At 46.6% G+C, this 19,941-nt stretch overlaps 1 protein-coding gene across 3 annotated transcripts in view; it reads right to left on the reverse strand.

Moving 5' to 3' along the window:
- NDRG4 (NDRG family member 4) overlaps positions 1-19,080 on the reverse strand; it is a 77,710-nt gene extending 58,630 nt beyond the window's left edge. The window contains exon 1 of one of the 3 annotated variants that reach the window (XM_043989318.1): positions 18,689-19,080. Coding sequence is in view for 2 of the 3 variants with exons in the window: in XM_043989317.1 (XP_043845252.1) it covers positions 17,681-17,717 (37 nt within the window). In the remaining variant the exon portion in view is untranslated. Of the gene's footprint in view, positions 1-17,680; positions 18,185-18,688 lie in introns of those variants that run through there. The other 2 variants (XM_043989317.1, XM_043989316.1) reach the window with 2 other exon arrangements.
- Positions 19,081-19,941: the final 861 nt, after the last annotated feature.

Genomic DNA, 19,941 nt, shown 5'->3' on the forward strand with positions numbered 1-19,941 from the left:
GGTGCAAAGAAAGGAAAAGAACCCCAAACCAGTCCCAGCCCTCAAGGATCTTACACTCTAACAGGGGAGACAACCAGTAAATAATAGGTGGATCCAAGATACATATGGAGTAGGACGGTAACCTTGGAGGTGGAGAGAAGTGAGGGGACTAGGGCAGCAGGCGGCTAATTGTGGGAAATGAGTGAACCCCACTGACTCCATCTTGTGACTCAATTCTGGAGCTAGCTCAGTTCCTTTTCTTTTCAGTTATGTGTCTACTCCAATTTCTGTCCTAGGAGAAAGCTTTATTCAATTGTGGGAACTGGGAGAGGCCTTTGTTGCACTGTTTAAACCTAGCCCTGTATGACTGGGAAGCTGGACCACCTCTACCTGCTGCTTAGGGACCCTTAACAAAGGACCTTGGGTTATACTAACCAGAAACCCAGTCAGATCCAATGACTGATGTACAATCGTGAGAAAACTCCCTGCATCTCAAGCAGCCCATGTGTCTTATCTGAAAACTGGCTTCACACTGATCAACCAGTTACTGTTTCCATCTTCCTTTGGTTGAATAGAGACGCCTGGGGGAAGTGGGACCTCTTTTTCTAATTTCAGGGAACTGCACCTGTTTGCTCTCCCCCTCCCAACTTGGAAAGTCCCTACTCTTTCCTCCAATTAGAAATCAGATTACCTAATGCTGCATTGTTTCCTTTTAACTAATTGTCTATATTTGATTAATTATTTTTAAAGTATAAAAGTCTGTCTTCCCATTTTGGGGGTCTAGCCCTAAGCTGAGGAGGTCTGGTACCCATCTATTATGTATTGGCACGCACTGCTTATTAAATCAATTCACCTGGAAGATTGAACCTTTGTTTCCTCTGTCATTTCATCTTTCACCTTTGAAGTCTCAAATAGCCATGGGGCTGGGGGTTGGGGGTTGGGGGCTGGGAATGCCTTCCCTTCAAATGCTGAAGTGGCATCTGAGCTGGGTCTTGAAAGAAGTCAGGGTTATCGAGAGGCAAAGGTAAGAAGGAAGGCATTCCAGGGGTCCATGGGGAACAGCTAGTGCAAAAGAGTGGAGATGGGAGATGAATTGTTATGTGCAACTAACAGCCAGTAGGTCAGTGCAGCTGGACCGGAGAGCGATTGGAAATTAGTAAAGCATTAGAAGCCTAGAAAGGCAGGAATAGACCAGGCTGTAAAAATGCCTAAAGTGTGAAATAGGGGAATTTATGTTTAATCCTGGAGGGAATAGAGGGTCATAGGAGTTTACTGAGCAGGATAAATGATGTAGTCAACAAAGATTTATTAAACTATTTCTATATACCAGATATTGTGCTATTAGGTCTGGAAATACAAAGAAGGGTAGAAACATAAATCTTTGCTTTCAAGATGCTCATATTCTAATGAGGAAGATAACATGCAAATAACCATTCCCATCTGATTATATATATATATATATATATATATATATATATATATATATATGGAGTGCTGGGACTGGAGTCTGGAAGATCCAAGTTCAAATTTGGCCCCACGCATTTAATAGCTGTGTGACCCTGGGCAAGTCACTTAGCCCGTTTTCTTCAGTTTCCTCCTCTGTAAAATGAACTGGGGGGTGGGGGTAGCTAGGTGGCACAGTAGATAAAGCACCGGCCCTGGATTCAGGAGTACCTAAGTTCAAATCCAGCCTCAGACACTTGACACTTACTAGCTGTGTGACCCTGGGCAAGTCACTTAACCCCCATTACCCCACAAAAAACAAACAAAAAATAAATAAAATGAACTGGATAAGAAAATGGCAAACCACTCTAGTATCTATCTCTACCAAGAAAACCCCAAATTGGGGTCAGAGAGCATAGGATATGACTGGACAACAAAAGCCGGGGTTCTTAACATGAGGTCTATAGAGAGATTTCAGAGGGTTTGTGAGCATTAAACTGTGAGATTCTTGAGGGCAGGGACTATCTTTTGCCTCTTTTTGTATCCCAAGTACTTAGCACAGTGCCTGACACATAATAGGCACTTAATAAATGTTGACTGATTAAATGGAGAAAAAATAACATTCTTAGTTTAGTTCTTTAAACTGAAATTCAGCATTTTCTTCAATTATTTAAAAACATAATTCTGAGATGCCCTCCATAAGTTTGACAAGACAGATAGCCCCTGGTGTACATGGAAGGTAATCCCAGAGGAAAGACACTGGCATGGTGGAGGGAAGGAAGGTGGTGGGGAGGATACTGGGAAAGGCGTCTGGTAGAAGGTGGGATCTGGGATGAGTCTTGAGGGAAGCTCAGAGGCTCAGGTATGGAGAGAGGGCATGCCAGGCATGGGGGACAGCCTGTGCAAAGGTAAGGAGGTCGGAGATGGAGTCTCATGTGTGGGGAACAGCAATAAGCCAAGGAGGCTGGGTCACAGAGTGAGGGGAAGTGAGTAAAGCCTAAAGACAGAAAGCTAACTTCATATACCGCTCTGTGTGGTTAAAGAACAAAGTGGCTGCCTCAGTTTCTCCTTGGAAGCAGATGGGAATATAACTGAGTACAGACCCCAAGGGCTATTGGTGTCCTTACAATATCACGGTGAGCTCAGGCGGTCAAGGAGAGGAGTTTTGCGGGGCAGTCAGTCGTTTGGCCGGATCAGAAGCAGTTGTAGCGGCAGAAAAGTCTGCAGGCTAGAGCAGTACCAGAGGGGAGGAGCCTAGAATGCCAAGCTGAGGAGGGGTTTAGAGGTAGTGAAAATGGCATTTGGGGATATTTAATCTGTCAGCAACGTGAATATAGTTAGAGCTTCTAATCACTCCAGAATGGGGACACTCAGGAGGTTTTAATTTTGTAGAAGAACTCAGAAATGAAGAAATAGTCTTAGTCACATAGCGACTACGTGGGGACTAGAGATAGGCCGAGTCTCCAGAATATCAGGCCAGTGTATTAATTCTCCTCCTAGAGCAGGGAGTTGTGTATTCTTGTTGTTGTTGTTGTTGTTAAAAGGCAAACAAGTACAAGTGACTTGCCCAGGGTCATACATCTAGTAAATGTCCAAGGCTGGATTTGAACTCAGACCCTTCTAACTCCAGGGCCAGTGCTCCATGCACTGCGCCACCTAGCTGCCCTTATATATTCACACGTGTCTTGGCTCTCCTTCCCCACAATAACAGGGACACACATTCCTATAGGACTTTAAGGTTGCCACAATTGCTGAAGCGCTTTGACATGTTGAGGTAGTTGGTGTGAGAATGATTTTTATTTTTACAGATGAGGAAACTGAGGCTCACAGGCCACTGGTCAAAAAGCTTGTGAATGGGGCAGCTAGGTGGTGCAATGGATAAAGCACCAGCCCTGGATTCAGGAGGACCTGAGTTCAAATCTGGCCTCAGACACTTGATACTTACTACCTGTGTGACCCTGGGCAAGTCACTTAACCCCCACTGCTTCGCCCAAAAAAAAAAAAAAGCTGGTGAATGTTGGAGCCGAGACAGGAGCCTGGGTCTCCTTTCTCCATATCCAGTGTCCTTTTCCACTTATGCCATAGTCCCAAGCCTTAAACCTGATTGGAAGAAAATTCAAGTTCAAAATCTGTCTATTCTGTCACCTTCCTTCCTGTCTCCTTCCTCACCTTGGCCTCCTGGCTTTCCTCGAGATTCAGTTCAAATCTCACCTTTTACTGTAGGCCTTTCCTGGTTTTCTCCACTGCTAGTGGCTTTCTCTCTAAGATTGCCCTCCATGTATACTGTATGTAATAATAATAATCAATGACAATAACAACAATAATACCAAGCGCTAAGGTGTGCAAAGTACTCTGACAGATATTAACTCACTCAATCCTCACAGCAACCCTGTGAAGTCATAATTGTGGCCATCTGCCCCTATTATTGTGTTCATTTTACAGATGAGGAAACTGAGGCACAGAGCGGGTAAGTGATTTGCCTAGGGTCACATAGCTAGTACGTCCCTGAGGTAGGATTAGAACTCAGGTCTTCCTGACCCCAAGTTCTGGGCTCCATCCCACTGTATGTATTCATTTCATCTATATGCAGGGATTTGTACCTTGTCTCTCCCATTATAATGTCCTTTCCTAGAGGGCAAAAACTGTTTTTGCTTTTCTTTGTAGCACAGTGTCTGGCAAACAATAAGCACTTAATAAATGCTAATCCACGGAATGACACTCTTGGAGCCAGCCAAATTGTAAGGCTGGGCCCTTCTCCCAGAAGCTCAAGAGCTCCTTGATGCCTCACAACTCTTCAGGCCAGCCTTGCCCAGTCATCTTCTCTTCTTGGGTTTGTCTATATCTTTACATCCCTTTTCTAAGTTGTGCAGACATTACCTCTTTTTCCCCCCAAAGTAAAACATCTCTATAAATATATTTGGGGGAAGACCTTCCTCAAAAATAAGGTAAAATGTCACTAGTATTTAAAACCAAGTGGTCATTGCTACAAAGATACTAGCTGCACATAACCCAACCACATTCTGTTTTTTAAAAGCTCTTTCTAAAGAGGCTTCTCCTTTATGGTGATAGGTTTTCAGGCCATTTCTATTGTCATACACTATCTCTTTTTTTTTTTTGTGAGGCAATTGGGGTTAAGTGACTTGCCCAGGGTCACACAGCTAGTAAGTGTTAAGTGTCTGAGGCAGGATTTGAACTCAGGTCCTCCTGAATCCAGGGCCGGTGCTCTATCCACTGCGCCACCTAGCTGCCCCAGACACTATTTCTTAAAGCAACACAATCCCTTCTGTCCCTGTCTTCTTTTGTGTATTTGCCTATCTTTGCATTCCCAGCCCTACACCTGGTCCCTATACACCAAAGGTGCTTAATAAATGCTTCTTGACTTGACAAACTCTTGAGCAGACCGTGATGAGGGGGGAAGGCATGGCGCTGTGACTCTTGTCTTTTGCAAATGGCCAAGGGCATGAAGCCGTTGGGCAAGAAGCAAAGTCACCTTCTGGAATACTGCTTTGCTCACCATTGAATGCTGCTCATGTCCAAAAGGCTACATGAACCCTTGAACTCTAAATCTCATGCCCAGTGACCTATGACTGGAGGCTTCTCAAAGTCACACACTGTGCTTTCTAATTTTATTTTAATCTCTTGCACCATAAGACCTTCCATAAAGGCTGACCAACTTCTCACTTGAATGCCCTTCCATATATTTAAACTCACTTATCACAAAATCCTGGACTTCTAGGAACACAGTTCAGTTGTATGATCATAATTCATCTCCTGGACTTTAACACCTTTGAGCTTCACTGTAGTTCCCACACTAGGTGTGGGAATCAGCCAAGTCCTGATTGAAGGGGCAGCTAGGTGGCAAAGTAGATAGAGCACCGGCCCTGGATTCAGGAGGACCTGAGTTCAAATCCAACCCCAGACACTTGACACTAGCTGTGTGACCCTGAGCAAGTCACTTAACCCCAATTGCCTCACCCCCCCCCCAAAAAAAAAAGTTCTGATTGAGTCCAGGCTCTGCCTTTGGTTTAGCTGAGACCCCAGGCAGTGCCATTTTCTTCTCTGGAACTCAGTTTGCTCTTCTGGAAAATGGGGGGCTGGACTAGATGGTGTCTTAGGTCCCTTCTCTGCTACTCTTGGCCCAAATCACCTGAGAAGCCACTGATGAGCCCAGTGATAGTCTGGAGTGGCCAGTAGGAACTGGAACATTTCTATTTCTTTTTTGTTTTATTTTGCTTTTTTGGTTTTTTTTGTGAGGCAATTGGGGTTAAGTGACTTGCCCAGGGTCACACAGCTAGTATGTGTTAAGTGTCTGATGCCGGATTTGAACTCAGGTGCTCCTGAATCCAGGGCCAGTGCTCTATCCACTGTGCCACCTGGCTGCCCCGAACATTTCTATTTCTTAAAAACAAATTTCAGTTTGGGCAGCTCCTGGTTTTTTTTTTTAAGCTGGCAAAGTGAGCAGTCCCGCTCGACACTCCCCAGATGCTCTCCCCATCTATTTATAGCCAGGGCCTCTAATCACTTTAGAGGAGGAAAACCTACGTGCTTGGCTCAGCTTGCCTTGGCTTGGCCATAGTGTGCCTCCTCCTTCACCACCTCTCCCTCAAAGTCAAGGACAACTGAAACAGCTCATTCAAGGACAAATGGAAAGAAAGCACGAGCAAGCTTTGTCATGAACGCAGAGTCGAGTTTCGAACCTTGGACCCTCCTATTGTCTAAACTGCTACTTCATCATGTCATCTACATTCCTCAAGATTTCCCATTTTGTGGGTTGTATCAGCCTGGCCAAAGAGAGCCACCACACAACCCTACTGTGGAACCAAACAACTCCCCAAATGTCACTGGACAAAATATATATATATATATATTTTTAAACAGGGCGATGAGGGTTAAGTGACTTGCCCAGGGTCACACAGCGAGTGTCAAGTGTCTGAAGCTGGATTCGAACTCAGATACTCCTGAATCCAAGGCCAGTGCTTTATCCACTGCGCCACCTAGCTGCCCCTGGACAAAATCAACTTTGACATATGCAAATAGCCCTTATTAGGGTTACATTTTAAAGAGGGCTCCAGTTTGTGTTTTTAATGTAGTCTATGGTAGTGATTAATACTTTATTATATTCAAGTAAATGTGGGCTCCTTGAGGGCAGTGGCTGTCTCATTGTTGTCTTTGTAATCTCAGTGTTCAGCACATAGTAGGTGCTTAATATGTTTATGGATTGACTGATGTGAAAGAGCACGCACACATTTTTTGCATGGCTAGTGTCTCAGAGGGCAGCTAGGTGGTACAGTGGTACCAGGCCTGGAGTCAGGAGGACCTGAGTTCAAATCTGACTTAGATGATTACTAGCTGTGTGACCCTGGGCAAGACACTTCACCTTGCTTTCCTCAGTTTTCTCATCTGTCAAATGAGCTGGAGAAGGAAATGGCAAACCACTCTAGTATATTTGCCAAGAGAATACCAAATGGGGTCACGGAGAGTTGGACACGGCTAAAAAATGACTGAACAACAAAAATGCCTCAGAGAGGAGGCAAACATTGTGTAGTGGAAAGGGCAATGAATTTGGAGTCCAGGATCCTGAGTTCCAATTCCGGTTTTCCCACTTACTCTCTGTGTGACCTCAAGAAAGTTACTTAACTAAGAGGCAATGTAGTATAGATGATAGAGAGCTTCCCTTACAGGCAAGAAGAGTTGTGTTCAAGTCTTACCTTTCATACATGGTAGCTGTACCACCTGGGAAAAGTGACTTCACCTCTGAGAGTTCCAGGTAGTTCTCCAGGAACACACCTTGCTGGGAAGGTGGTGATCTGCTTTGGCGGAAGGAGCATTTCCTGATACCAGTGAAGTCACAATTCTAGACCCTATCCCTTTTTTATGGGGGGATCTAGATCACAGCAAATAGTACTAAAGCTGGAGTAAGGAAGACCTGAATTTAAATTCTGCCTCAGATTCTTCCTAGCTATATGACCCTGGACAAGTCTATCTTATCCTCTCAGCCTCAGTTTCCTCATCTGTAAAATGGGAAGAGAATGACAGCATCTGCCTGTGAGGGTTTGGGGGAGACTCAAATGAAACAATATATGCAGGGGGCAGCAAGGTGGCACAGTGGATAAAGTGCCAGCCCTGAATTCAGGAGGACCTGAGTTCAAATCCGGCCTCAGACACTTGACACTCGCTGTGTGATCCTGGGCAAGTCACTTAACCCCCATTGCCCCGCAGAAAAAGAAAAAGAAATAATATATGCAAAGCACTTTTTTGCAAAACTTAGTGCATTAATTATAATTATCATCAATCATCATTATTTTAATATTTGTCAAGTACTTTGTCACCTCAAAATGCCATAGACTTCTAGCCCTTAGTTATTCCTGGTCCCTTCCAGCTCTAAGTCTTATGACCCTGTAAAGGGGACTGCCCCCTTTAGTTTTTTTTTTGTCAAAGTTTCACTCAAATTCTCTTCTCTCTTTTCATTCCTCTTTACACTGTTAGTCATCATAGAACCCTTTATAAGTATCTGTAATATTCTTGCTTCATTTAGGGAAACTATGTTTCTTAATGAAGCACAGGGAGGTTTGTGAGAGGTTAATAGATTTTGAGACACCCAGAGATTCCACTCGGGAGGATAATACTGGGATTGACTTTGCTGATTAACTCACTTGGAGTTAACTTGATTGGAACCACACCTACCTGAAGGCCTGGCGGGGTGGGGGGTGGGTGGGGAGGGTGGGGGGTGTTCTCTGAACTCTGACCACGGCACATTCTGCTTATGGACCACCCTCAAGTCCAGTAAACCAATAGATTTGAAGGATGCTAGCCTATTATCTTTGAGCAGTGTGGAAGGGCCACCTCTCCTCCGGACCCAGAGGAGCTTCCACTCACAGTTAGGCTCTCTGATGGACTTGTGGTGGAAGACTTGGAGGAAGAAGCAGGCCAGGCTGAGCTCGAAGCTAGATAGGCCTTTTCTTAACTTTCTGAGCCAAGTGTTCTCTCTTTACTAATACTTGGTTTACTTTAATAAATGCTTAATGCCCAAAACTGGTGCTAAAGCTTCTAATTTATAAGTAACAAATATATTAGAAACCCCAGCTAATTTTCCCTAAACTTGGGACAGAAATAAGGTGACCACATATAATTCTAAACGCCACACCTGTGGTAGCCCCACTGGACAGTTTGGGAGATTATCAGGGACTCGTCCAACGTTGTTGCTTAATTGTGTCATTTATTCATAAATTAATTGACTCAACAAATCTTTATTGGGCAAAGGTTTTCTATCAGGCACTGGGGGAAGGTGCCAAAGGATGAAGACATTTTGTCTGTGCCCTGGAGGGTTCCTGGGAAACACACTCAGACCCCACTCACTTAAGTGCACAGGATATGAAATGGTAGCCCTTGTGGGCACTGAAGCAGTGACCTTGGCCTTCAAAGCACCGTGCTCCTGTGCTATGCTGACATACAAGAACCCAGAAGGAGCAGAACCAGTCTCTTTTTCCTGACCAATTTGGAGCATGGTCTACGTCAGCGTTGGATTTACCACTCCTTGGGTTACTTAGCAAAGCGGCACCACCAGAAAGGTCTCAGACACGCGAGGGTGAGCAAACCCCTGCCCCTTTCTGGGACTCAGTTTTGTCATTTGTAAAGTGAGGGGGAGTGGAACACAGGATTACTCAATCTATCAATGTGCATTATTAAGTGCTAAGACGTGCTACATTCCGGGTTATATGAAGATAGGCAACAACAGGGATAAGTCATATACATAGATAGCCATATAGCCATATGGACACACACACACACACATATATAAAATCAGATCATATGAGATAGAGAGTAGAGGGAGGGGAACCTTAGTGGGGAAGGCCACAGCAGCTGCAGAGACCAGGAAGGGCTCTTGAGCAGAGTCTTAAAATAAGTTGGGATAATGACATCTTAATATACTTTCTGGGCCCACATCCTATTATCTTATGACCCTCTGAGAGAGAGAGAGAGATGAAAGGCTGGGAGCCTAAATCCCAGGGCTAATGCTGTAGAGAATTGAGATGACCGATTCAATTCAATAAAGTAAACACCTACTATATTCATGGTTGAGAAACACAAAGTTTTTTTTTTTTAAAGATACAGTTCCTGTCTTCAAGGACCTTATATTTTAGTGGAAAGGGGCACGAAATAGATTAATAATGATAATAACAACAATAACAAGTATTATTTTTATGACACATTTAGATTTGCAAAACATCATCTATGTCATCTCATGTGATTCTCACAACATTCCTTGGAAGTAGGTGCTACTATTATTCCTATTTTAGAGATGAGGAAACTGAGGCAGGCAGCGGTTAAGTGACTTGCCCAGGGTCATACAGCTAGTAAGTGTCTAAGGCAGGATTCCAACTCGACTCTTCCTGACATCTCTCTTCACTTCCCTGTCTCCATAATACAAATGCTGAACGGGGACAAAGGAGAGATCCAGATGTGAAAACCTCAATTTGGAGAGGGGGTGAACAATTTCAGGGGTGTGTGTGTGTGTGTGTGTGTGTGTGTGTGTGTGTGTGTGTGTGAAGAATCAGAGGAAGCATCTTAACTGAACCTTAATCAAAGAGAAGTATTCTAAAAGTTGATGAGGAGTAGAGAGTGTGTGCATGTGTGTGTATGTATGTATGCACATATATATACACACACATATGTATATACATATATATGTATGTATGCAACACTATATACATATATACACATAAACACACATTATATATGTATGTATATATATGTGTGTGTGTATGGGGATGCATATATACATAGGGATGGTGTGCAATGAGCAGTGGCAGGGGGTGGTATTCTATTCTGAGCTCAGAGAGCAATGCGCACAGTCCAGGGTGGGTGGAATGTAAAGTGTGTAGAGGCGAGTAGGAAATGAGGGCAGAGCCAGACTGGGAAGGATCTTAAACACCAAGCTAAAGAGAGCCGATTTTATCCTACAGGCAATAGGGAGTCACTGAAGATGCTGAAGCAGGAGAGTGCTCAGACCAGACCTGCATACTAGGAAGATTGGGTAAAGGATGGGTTGGCGGGGGAAGGTCAGGCATCAGGGAGACTGGCTTAGAGGCAACGACCATCCAGGTGATGAAGGGCTGCACTAGGGTAGCGCCATGTGGGAAGAGAAGAGAGGGAAGATGCAGTAGATGGTGTAGAGATGCAATTGACAGGACATGGAGACCAACTGGATGTGGAGAGGGAAGAAGAGGGCAGAACCAAGGGTTCTAAGATTTGGAGCTTGTACCTGCTTAGACTCTTTTTTTTCTTTTGCAGGGTAATGAGGGTTAAGTGACTTACCCAGGGTCACATAGCTAGTAAGTGCCAAGTATCTGAGGCCGGATTTGAACTCAAGTCCTCCTGAATCCAGGGCCGGTGCTTTTTCCACTGTGCCACCTATCTGCCCCAGTGCTTAGACTTTCAATAGAAATAGGGAAGTTGAGAAGAAGCAAATGTGAGAGGAAAGGAGGTTAGTTTTTTAAAAAATGCTATTTCCTGGAAAATGCCACTATTTTTATATCTTGACTTTGGAGTCCTTAGTACTAGACTCACATGATTTGGAGATGGATGGAAATGTAGAGATCCTCTGGTTCACTTCTCTCCTTCTACTGATAAAAGAGACCAAGTCCCAGAGAAATGAAATGATTTACCTGAGGTCACACACATAGTTAAATAATTGAACTGGGATTCTAATCCAGGACCTCTGACAGGCACCCAATCCAGTGTTCTTTCCTGAATTCTGCTGTGCATCAGATTTTTTTTTTTTTTTTTTGCAGGGAAATGAGGGTTAAGTGACTTGCCCAGGGTCACACAGCTAGTAAGTGTCAAGTGTCTAAGGCCAGATTTTCCAGTGTTCTTTCCAACTTTAATTGCCTGGAAAAAAATTTTAATTGAATTTTAAAAAACACAAAAAATTTCTTCCCTAACTTAGAGTTTCAAAATAGCACAGTCACAAACATCTCAGGTCCCAACCAAATATGGTTTGGATGCTGTTTGTGAGGCTGCCCAGGGCTCCACGCTCTGCCTCCAGGGGCATAGTCATACGAGTTAAAATGGAGTTTGTGTTCCAAACAAACCCTGGGAAAGCAGGTTTATTATCATATGTTAAGCTCATTTAAAAATATTTCCAACTGTCTATCCTTAGGTTCCCAGGGGACCATTGTTGTTCAGTACTTTCAGTCAAGTCCAACTCTTTATTACCCCATTTGGAGTTTTCTTGGCAAAGCTACTATACTGGTTTAACATTTCCTTCTTCCATTCATTTGACAGATGAGGAAACTGAGGCAAACAGAGTTAAGTGACTTGCCCAGGGTCACACAGCTAGTAAGAGTCTGAGACTGGATTTGAACTCAGGTCCTCCTGACTCCAGGTCTGGTGCTCTATCCACTGCATCACCTACCTGACCTAAGGGATCATTATGGAACCCCAACTCTGCCATTCTTAAGTTCTTTCTGATCCCAAAACATCTTGAAAAGGTAGTGCTCAAGTAGAGAAAATTAATTTGTCCCCATTTCCTGACCCCAAACTGGCTGATTGCCTCTGAACTCTGACCCAGATGATTCCATGAAGCTATGATCTTCCAGGGGCTAGAATCAAAGTCTTATTCATTTCCTACAGCTATCAAGGATGATAATCCCCCAGGCTCTCATTATATCTCCCAAGCTAGCCTTGGTTTCTAACCACTGGAAAGGGCTGAAGAGGAAAAACATAAATTCTCCAACATTTCCCTGTTCCCACAAGTCCACATGAGTATCAAAGACCAAAAGGATTAGTCCATCAAAAGTGGTTGTGCCCTTTCCACTGGACCACTATGCCACACACTAGGTGTATAATTTCTATTGGTTAGACAAGCAGGGACATCCATAGTAGAGCAGTTTTCTGGGGGTGGTGGTGGTGAGAAAAGAGCAATAGATGGGTGTGGGAGGGCTAACCTTCCTCTTAAGGAACCTACAGCTATCTTCCAGAACTTTATCTGATCATAAACAGATCTTCCCCCCCAACCCCGCCCCAAGATGCCAGCCTCCAGAGTAAGCTGGAGATAGGATAGTGTAAGAGAGAGAGGCAAATAGGATCACAGAGTACAGGATTATAGAGAGACTAGAACAAAGGGTGGTGTGCAGTAGAATTCCTTCATCCTATTAATGGGATGACAGCAGGCTTTGCTAGCACTTTTGTTTCTGAACACAGAGTCTAACCAGCATTCTGTGGGAAGCTTGGTACTTGTGTCATGACATCTCAGACAGATGATGTTCATGAATAGTCTTTGAGTAGCTTCCCTGGCTCTAGAGAGAAATGCTTGTCTATGACCAGAGTTTTAGACTGGAAGTGTCGTCAGAGGCCATATAGTCCAATCCTTTCATTTTATAGAATGAACAGAGGTTAAGTGATTTGTCCAAGGTCACACTGGTAGTAAGTGGGAAACCTAAGATTCAAACCCAGGTCCTGACTCTAAACCTAGGATGCTTCCCGCTACAACACTACATCTCAGAGGCCTTCCCTGATTGGGCCAGAATGACTCAAGCTCTCTGGTACCATCTGCCTCCCATCAGGTGTCCATGGCCCTGCCTGCGTGTGATAATCTGGTATACTGGGGAAAGTGTTGGGCTTGGAGTAAGACCAGCTATGTTTCAATCTTGGTTCTGATGTTTATGAGCTCTGTGGCCAAGGATGAGTTATTCCACCTACCTCTCTGCGCCTCAGTTACTTCATTTGCAAAAGTGGAATGATAATAGTTGTACTGTCTTACCTCCAAGAGTTGGTACTGGAGAGAGAGCCCTGTTATCATTCACTGTGACATGGAAATAAATGGAAGCTAGTATTATGAACGTGGGCTCAGCCTCCCACCTCCCTGCAAGGTTAGTGCAGAGTCAGGGTGCTAGAAGGCAAAACGTTACTACGCCAAGGAAAATCCAACGGAAAGAACATTGGGTTTGGGTCAGAGGACCTGGCTTTGAATCTCAGTGCAGCAATTTCCTGCTGTAGACACCAAGCACAAATCGTTTTCCCTAACTGGGGCTTGGTTTCCTCAACTATAAAAGGAGTTCGGATGAGATGATCCTTTAGAGCCCTTGTGGCTCTTAAGTTCTGTGATTAGGGCAGAGGATGAAGAAAACTGAAATGGTGGCTGAACCTCGGACCACTCCTCTGCCATAGATTGGGCATTGAGAGAAGACAGCAGGGGAGTGACTGCTTATCTTTTGTTTGTTGTTGTTGTTATTGTTTAGTCTTGTTGGACTCTTCATGACCCCAGGGACCTCAGCACACCAGGTTCTTCCGTCCTCCACTATCTCCTGAAGTCTGGCCAAGTTCATATTCATTGTTTCCTGAAAGCACTTTACAAATGCTGACTCATATGATCCTCACAACAACTCTAGAAGATAGGTGCTATTCTTATACTCATTTTACAGATAAGGAAATAGAGGCAGACGGAGGGGAAGTGACCTGCCCAAGGGCACACAAGTAATAAGTGTCTGGGGCCACATTTAAATTTACATCTCCCTGACTCCAGACCCAGCACTCACCCTATCCATTGTATCTCCTAGTTGGTTTTATCCCAACATGTTCACTGTGCCTAGCAACCAGCCTGGGAAGTGGTTAGTGACAGAGCTGATTGGATTCTGGATAGTAACGTGAAAGTCGGTAAAGTTTAGGAAGTTAGAGGGAAGAAAAGCGTTGAGGGGAACAAAGAATCAGAGACTGCTCAGAGCCATTAGAACATGGATAGAGAGAGAAAGAGAGAGGAATGGAGGGAGAAGGAAAGAGATAAAAATAGAGGGAGAGAAACAGAGAGACAGAGAAAGATAGAGAGAGAGGAGGGGGAGAGACAGAAAAAGGGATAGTGAGAAGGGAAGGAAAGAGGCAAGGAGAAAGAAGGGGAGGGGGAAAAGGAAGGAGGGGGAGGAGGGAAAGAAGGGAGAGAAGGAGGGAGGGGAGAGAAGGAGGGGGAAAGAAGGAGGAGGGAGAGAGACAAAGAGAGAGGAAGAAGAGGGGAAGAGACAGAGAAAGGGGGAAAAAGATAAAGAAAGAGGAGAGAGGGAGAAGATATACATGGAGAGAAGGGAAGAGAAGAGATGGAGAGGGAGAGGGAAGCAGAGGGAGAGAGATAGACACAGAGAATTCCTTAAGTTTTAAACTGACAGGTGCCTGAGGCAAGAGTATTCTTTTTAGTTTATCTGGCACATACAGTAACATAGCATATCCCTGTAATAACATTAACTGAGGGTTAAATTACATTCCTTAACAAAAATGATGAAAAGCCAGAGCACACTTACGTGGTGTTTGAAAGGCTGACAAAAGTACCTTGTGTCCATCAGCCCCAGGAGGCAGACATTACTATCTCCCATTTTACAGATGAGGAAACTGAGGCCCAGAAAGGTGAAATGATTTGCCGAGTTTACAAAAGTGCTAAGAGGCAGAGGTGAGACTTAAAATGACTTGTCCGGGGTCACCCGGAGCTGGAACTCAAACCAAGCCCCCTTTGATTTCTGGCCTAGTGAGTGTCCTTTCTGCCACACCACTCAGACCACGGGATCTAGATTTAATGTCAAAAGGGGCCTCAGAAGCCTCTTAATCTCAGCTCCTAGTTTTACAGAGGAAGAAGCTGGGACCAAGAGAAATGAAGTGACTTGTCCAGCATCACTCAGATATTTACTGTCCAAGTCAGGATTCAAACTCAGGTCCTCAGACTCCAAAAACCAACTGTTCCTTCTCCTATACTACATTATACAATGTATTAGAATGCATGCCCCTTGAGGGCAAGGACTGATTTTGTTGTTGTTTTTTTTCCCCTTGTTTCAGCAGCACTTAGTAAAATGCTCGTTAGTTGAAAATCTCTCCCTCAGTGTTTGTCCTCTTCCACACCAGTGATGTAAGAGGGTCCCATTAGGCTTTATTTCTCATAAAGATACTCACTTAAGCACACAAAGAATTTTAGAGGCATTTTTTACCATCACCACCCCATTAATGAGGAAAGAAAGAAATACAGCTAGGCCCCTATTACAGGAAATAACGAGTTCCCTGAAGTGGTCAAATGGATTCGATTTTGTAGTATTTGAAGTTACAATTATGTGAAAAATGGTCATTGGTTCTAGCCCAATGCAAATAGGCAGTATATATTCTAATAATGTGAACTCTTCATTATGCACACTAAACGGGACCCAGCTGTACTCTTTGGATCCCTGAACTAGAATTGGGACCCAGGAGTTTTGACTCCCAGTATAGAGGTTCTAAAATAAAGCAGGGGGCCCTTCTCTCTCTCTCTCCGGTTGCCGACAAACTTCTGCTTAGGCTCCAAAGCATTAGTTCTTGAAATTGGAATAAATTGCAAAACGACAACTATATCATCGGTAGCCAGGGAGGATGTCTTTCTCCATTGCTAACCTCAGTTCCGAAAAACGCCGCCTTGTTCATCTCTGGAAAACCCCAGAGCCCCTCTTCTCAGTCCTCCTGCCTTTGAATCTCACCTAAAAACCAGAGAAATTGCTCCTGAACCTTCCTTCATTCAATGAGAAGGGAAGGAAGTGATATTGGAGAAACAAATACTGGTGAGATTTGCCATGGGAGGGAGATGGGGAGATCCTCCTAGCAAACTCCTTTTGTTTCTAAAGAGAGAGGTTTGCTTGCATTTCCCCCATTTTGGAATTCCATGCCCCTGTGTGTGGAAGAAGGCTTCTCTCTGCTGGAGGGGTCTTCCTCAGCCTAGGGCAAAAGGAGGGGGCATTGCCAGGGGTCTCACTGTTCAAGTGATCTCTTCTCCTGTTCCCTCCTTCTCTCTCCAAGTCTTAACAGCTTGCTTTATAGTCCCTTTAAGTTCAGGGGGTGGGGGGTGGGGAGAAAGAGCACCCGATTTCATGGGAGGACCAGCATCAGCAATCAGAAACCAGAGAGCTGCTAAAGGTCTTGGAGGTTTTTGCCTTTGTTTGGATCTCTCCATCCTGGCCACTAGGTTCTTGGGTTTTTCCTATTAGGCTAGGAGGTCTATCTGTAATGTGTATCTAGGGGAGGGGATCAGAAGGCTCCTGATGTGTGTGTGTGTGTGTGTGTGTGTGTGTGTGTGTGTGTGTGTAAAATCCCTCAATTACAAGGATCTAACAATCTCGTCATTGGTCATGTCCACCAAATCACTCATTCCCATGACCAGCAAAATCCAGTTTCCCTAGGAGTTATTCAGATTCTGCTCACCACAAGAAACTTTTTGCCTAAGGAAGATAGTGGTCAGGACATTTGTAAAGTCCTTTGCAAAACTTTAAAGCACTAGATAAAGGTTACCCAAGGAAAAGGCTCAGTACCCAGAAGTCTCTGGAGGAGGGGGTGGGGAAGAGGTAATGTACCTGTGACAGGGATCCTAAAAGTAACCTGGGTGTCAGAGACATCGGACCCTTGGTTTTCAAGGCTCTGACTAGCAAGGGGCCATGGTGGATCTTATTTATTTGGGTTCTTCCAAGTTAGTGACATGTCATCCTGGAGTCAGGAAGACTTAAATTCAAATCCTGCCTCAGATACTAACTTAGCTGTGTGATCCTGGGTTAATCACTTCATTTCTCTGTGCCAATTTCCTCACATGTAAAGTGGAGACAATGCTATGTCCCAGGGTTTTTGTGAGTATCAAATAGATGACAAATACAGAGCGTTTTAAGTGATATAAAAACGCTAGCTATGATTATCATTGTTGTTTTTACGTGTTCCTTAGGGGTATAGACTATTCCATTTTTCACTTTTGTGCCCACGGTTCTCTTGTACCAGCCGATTAAGAATGTCTGAATTGAATTTAAATAAATACAAAAGGAAGGATGGAGGAAAGCTGGGAAAAGTCACGTCCTCCAGGTCGACAGAGTTAATCTGCCCGACCTACTCCTAGCTACGATCGCCGTGGGTGAAGTACCTTTCTGCTAGTTATCAGCCTTCATTTCCCCAATCTATCTTCCTCCCTACCGCCCCCAATGTTAGAGCAAATATAACACGATACCTTCTCTCTCTCTCCCCCCCCCCCCCCCCCCCCCCAGCCAAAGCACAGCAGCTTTTATACACTAAGAACCAGCCGGCACCTAGGATAGGGCTAATCTGGCCACCAAGACAACCTTGGCTAGGGCAGGACCTGGTGAAACTAGCAAGTCCTCAGGGAAAGTAATTAACAACCTTTTCCATCCCCAGAAAGAGACCACAGTTAGGGTCAATAATAAATTAAACACACACACACACACACACACACACACACACACACACACACCCGAACTGTAACATTTACCTGTTAACAACTCTATCTTATGTCCCAGGACCTTCATCTCTGCTCTCCCTGCCCACAACAGGTGCCCCAAAGCGTCAGGGGCAAAGCTACTGAGGAAAGGCAGCGGAGTCTCGGGAGACAGAGACGGAGAGACGCCTCGGGCAGCCTGACAGCGAGGAAGGAGGGAGTGAACAGCAGTGCCCAGCGATGCCCGGCGGTGCCCAGCCCGAGGCGAGGCGACAGGCACGGCCGGGAGCGCAGCGAGCTAGGAGCGAGTGAAGCTGGCTCTCTGACTAGTCAGTGCAGATAAGTAGCCACCTCGTGGGCTTTCCAAAAAGAATCCACCAATTGCATGAATGCGAACCCACAAAAGGCGGCTGAAACCTGGTCGCGTAGATGGGGTGAACTGGGGGGAGGAGGAGGAGGGGTGGGGTTGAAGACGAAATAACCTCAGCTGCAGCGGGGAAAACCAACCCCCGCACCCTCCCCACTCGAAACAAAGGAGACTTCTCTTGAGCGTCCTGCCCCTGGAGTCGGCACCCGAGGAGCAGCCGCGCGTGGCGTCCGCACAATGTCACCCGGCAAACCCGAGCCAGCGCCGGCCCCACCCCGCCCCCGTCGCCGCCGCCCCCAAACCAGATGGGTGCCTTCTCTCCGGGAGAACAATAGCAGGGGAGGGATGCGGCGCGGGGCTGGGGAGAAGGGCGGGCTAAAAAGAGAGAGAGAACTAAGGAGATTGTAGCCCCGTCGGGCTGCCGCGGGTGGGCGCGCGGGGCCGGGGTGAAGGGATGGAGCCCTCAGGCTGACAAGCCAAGCCAAACGCGCGGCGGCGGGAAAGCTCTCAGCCTGCTGGCTGGGCGGCGCTAACATACGGGGCCGCGGGAGGGAGATGGGGAGGGCGAGGCAAGGCTGGGCATCTCCTACCGAGGTCTAAGACGGAGGGGAGAGATTCATTGCCGGGGGTCCGAGTTTCCCTAGGAGAGAAGGGGGGTGTCCGAGTCGGGGTTCTGGAGGGGGGAAGGGACTTACCCGTTCACTGCCCCTTAGCCGCCGCCCTCCTCCTCCTCGCAGGTGCCAGCCCCCTGGGGGAGCCCTGGGTCCCCACTCACGGAGGCTCCCTTTCTTGCCTAGGGTTAGGGGCGAGGGAGGAGCAATCCAGGTGTGTGCGGGGGCCGCAGCTGCCCAGGGGGGCGGAGGGCGCAGGGGCGGGGTCTGGTCTGGGTGCCCCTGGGGCTGTCAGGGGCTCCCGGAGTCTCCTCCCGCTCCTACAGTGATAGGCGGGCTCGGGGAAGGCTTCGGGCCTGGGGGAGAGAGGCGGCTACGTGGCCGGTTTAAATGGGGGCTGCACCACTGCGTCAGGGTGGGGAGGGGGCAGGGGAGAAGGAGGCTCCCCGGGCTACGGACTAATCAAATGCTGCCGCCAGCGGGGCAACCCTGGGTCACAGGAACCCAAATCCGAGGACCCCCCCACCTCCTTCCCACCCCTTTTTCATTCCCCTCCCCTCCTGGCCATACTCCTCCCCGAGCTGGAGACTGCTGGGATATTTGCCTTTAGACACGGCAAAGGGAGGGGTCTCGTCTCCCTTCCTCGTCCCCGATCGGGGCGTTTCGGGGCTGAGTCTGTTCCTTGCCCCAGGCTGGCCCGCCCTTCTGACCCCCCGGGAGCAGCCTGCGGGTGCCGTCGGATCGCCTCGGGAGGGACACCCACGCCGGCTGTCTTTGTTTAGAAGCCCTGGGTGGGCGGGGGTGGATGAGCCTTACTGGATGGTTGGAGGCTAGGACCCACCCCCAGATCCTGCCCTCTCGTCTCCCCTCCTCTCTTGTGGAGCTTGCTGGGTGGAACGTCCAGACAAAAAGGAGGCAGGGGGTGGGGGCGAAGGATGGGGTCCCACGGGCGACCCACGTCCCTTCAGCCTTTGTTTCAGGCCATTAGGGTTTTTCCTCGGTGATTTATTTCTTGCTGGATGAAAGGATCCTTCAGGGGTGTCCTCATCCCTAAAAGCCCTCCTAGGGGTGGGGCTGGGGGGCTGTTTCAAGGCCATAGGGTCATTTTACAGAGATATGATGGGGGGGGGACCCTCACTCACCATCATTTTTGCCCTGAGCTCACCCTGTCCCAAAGTGTCACTCTGCCCATGCCCAAAAGCCTGGGAAAAGCCCGGTCCGGAGAACCGATGTTCTTGGGATCAGGAGAAGAGGGGAAATCGGTAAGGCAAGGCAGGGAGTTGTTCTAAATGGGAGCTCCCCGGAGTGGCCGCCCATCTGCTTTCGGCTAACCGGGC

Source organism: Dromiciops gliroides, chromosome 2 (genome assembly GCF_019393635.1).
Source record: "Dromiciops gliroides isolate mDroGli1 chromosome 2, mDroGli1.pri, whole genome shotgun sequence".
NCBI classification, from domain to species: domain Eukaryota; kingdom Metazoa; phylum Chordata; class Mammalia; order Microbiotheria; family Microbiotheriidae; genus Dromiciops; species Dromiciops gliroides.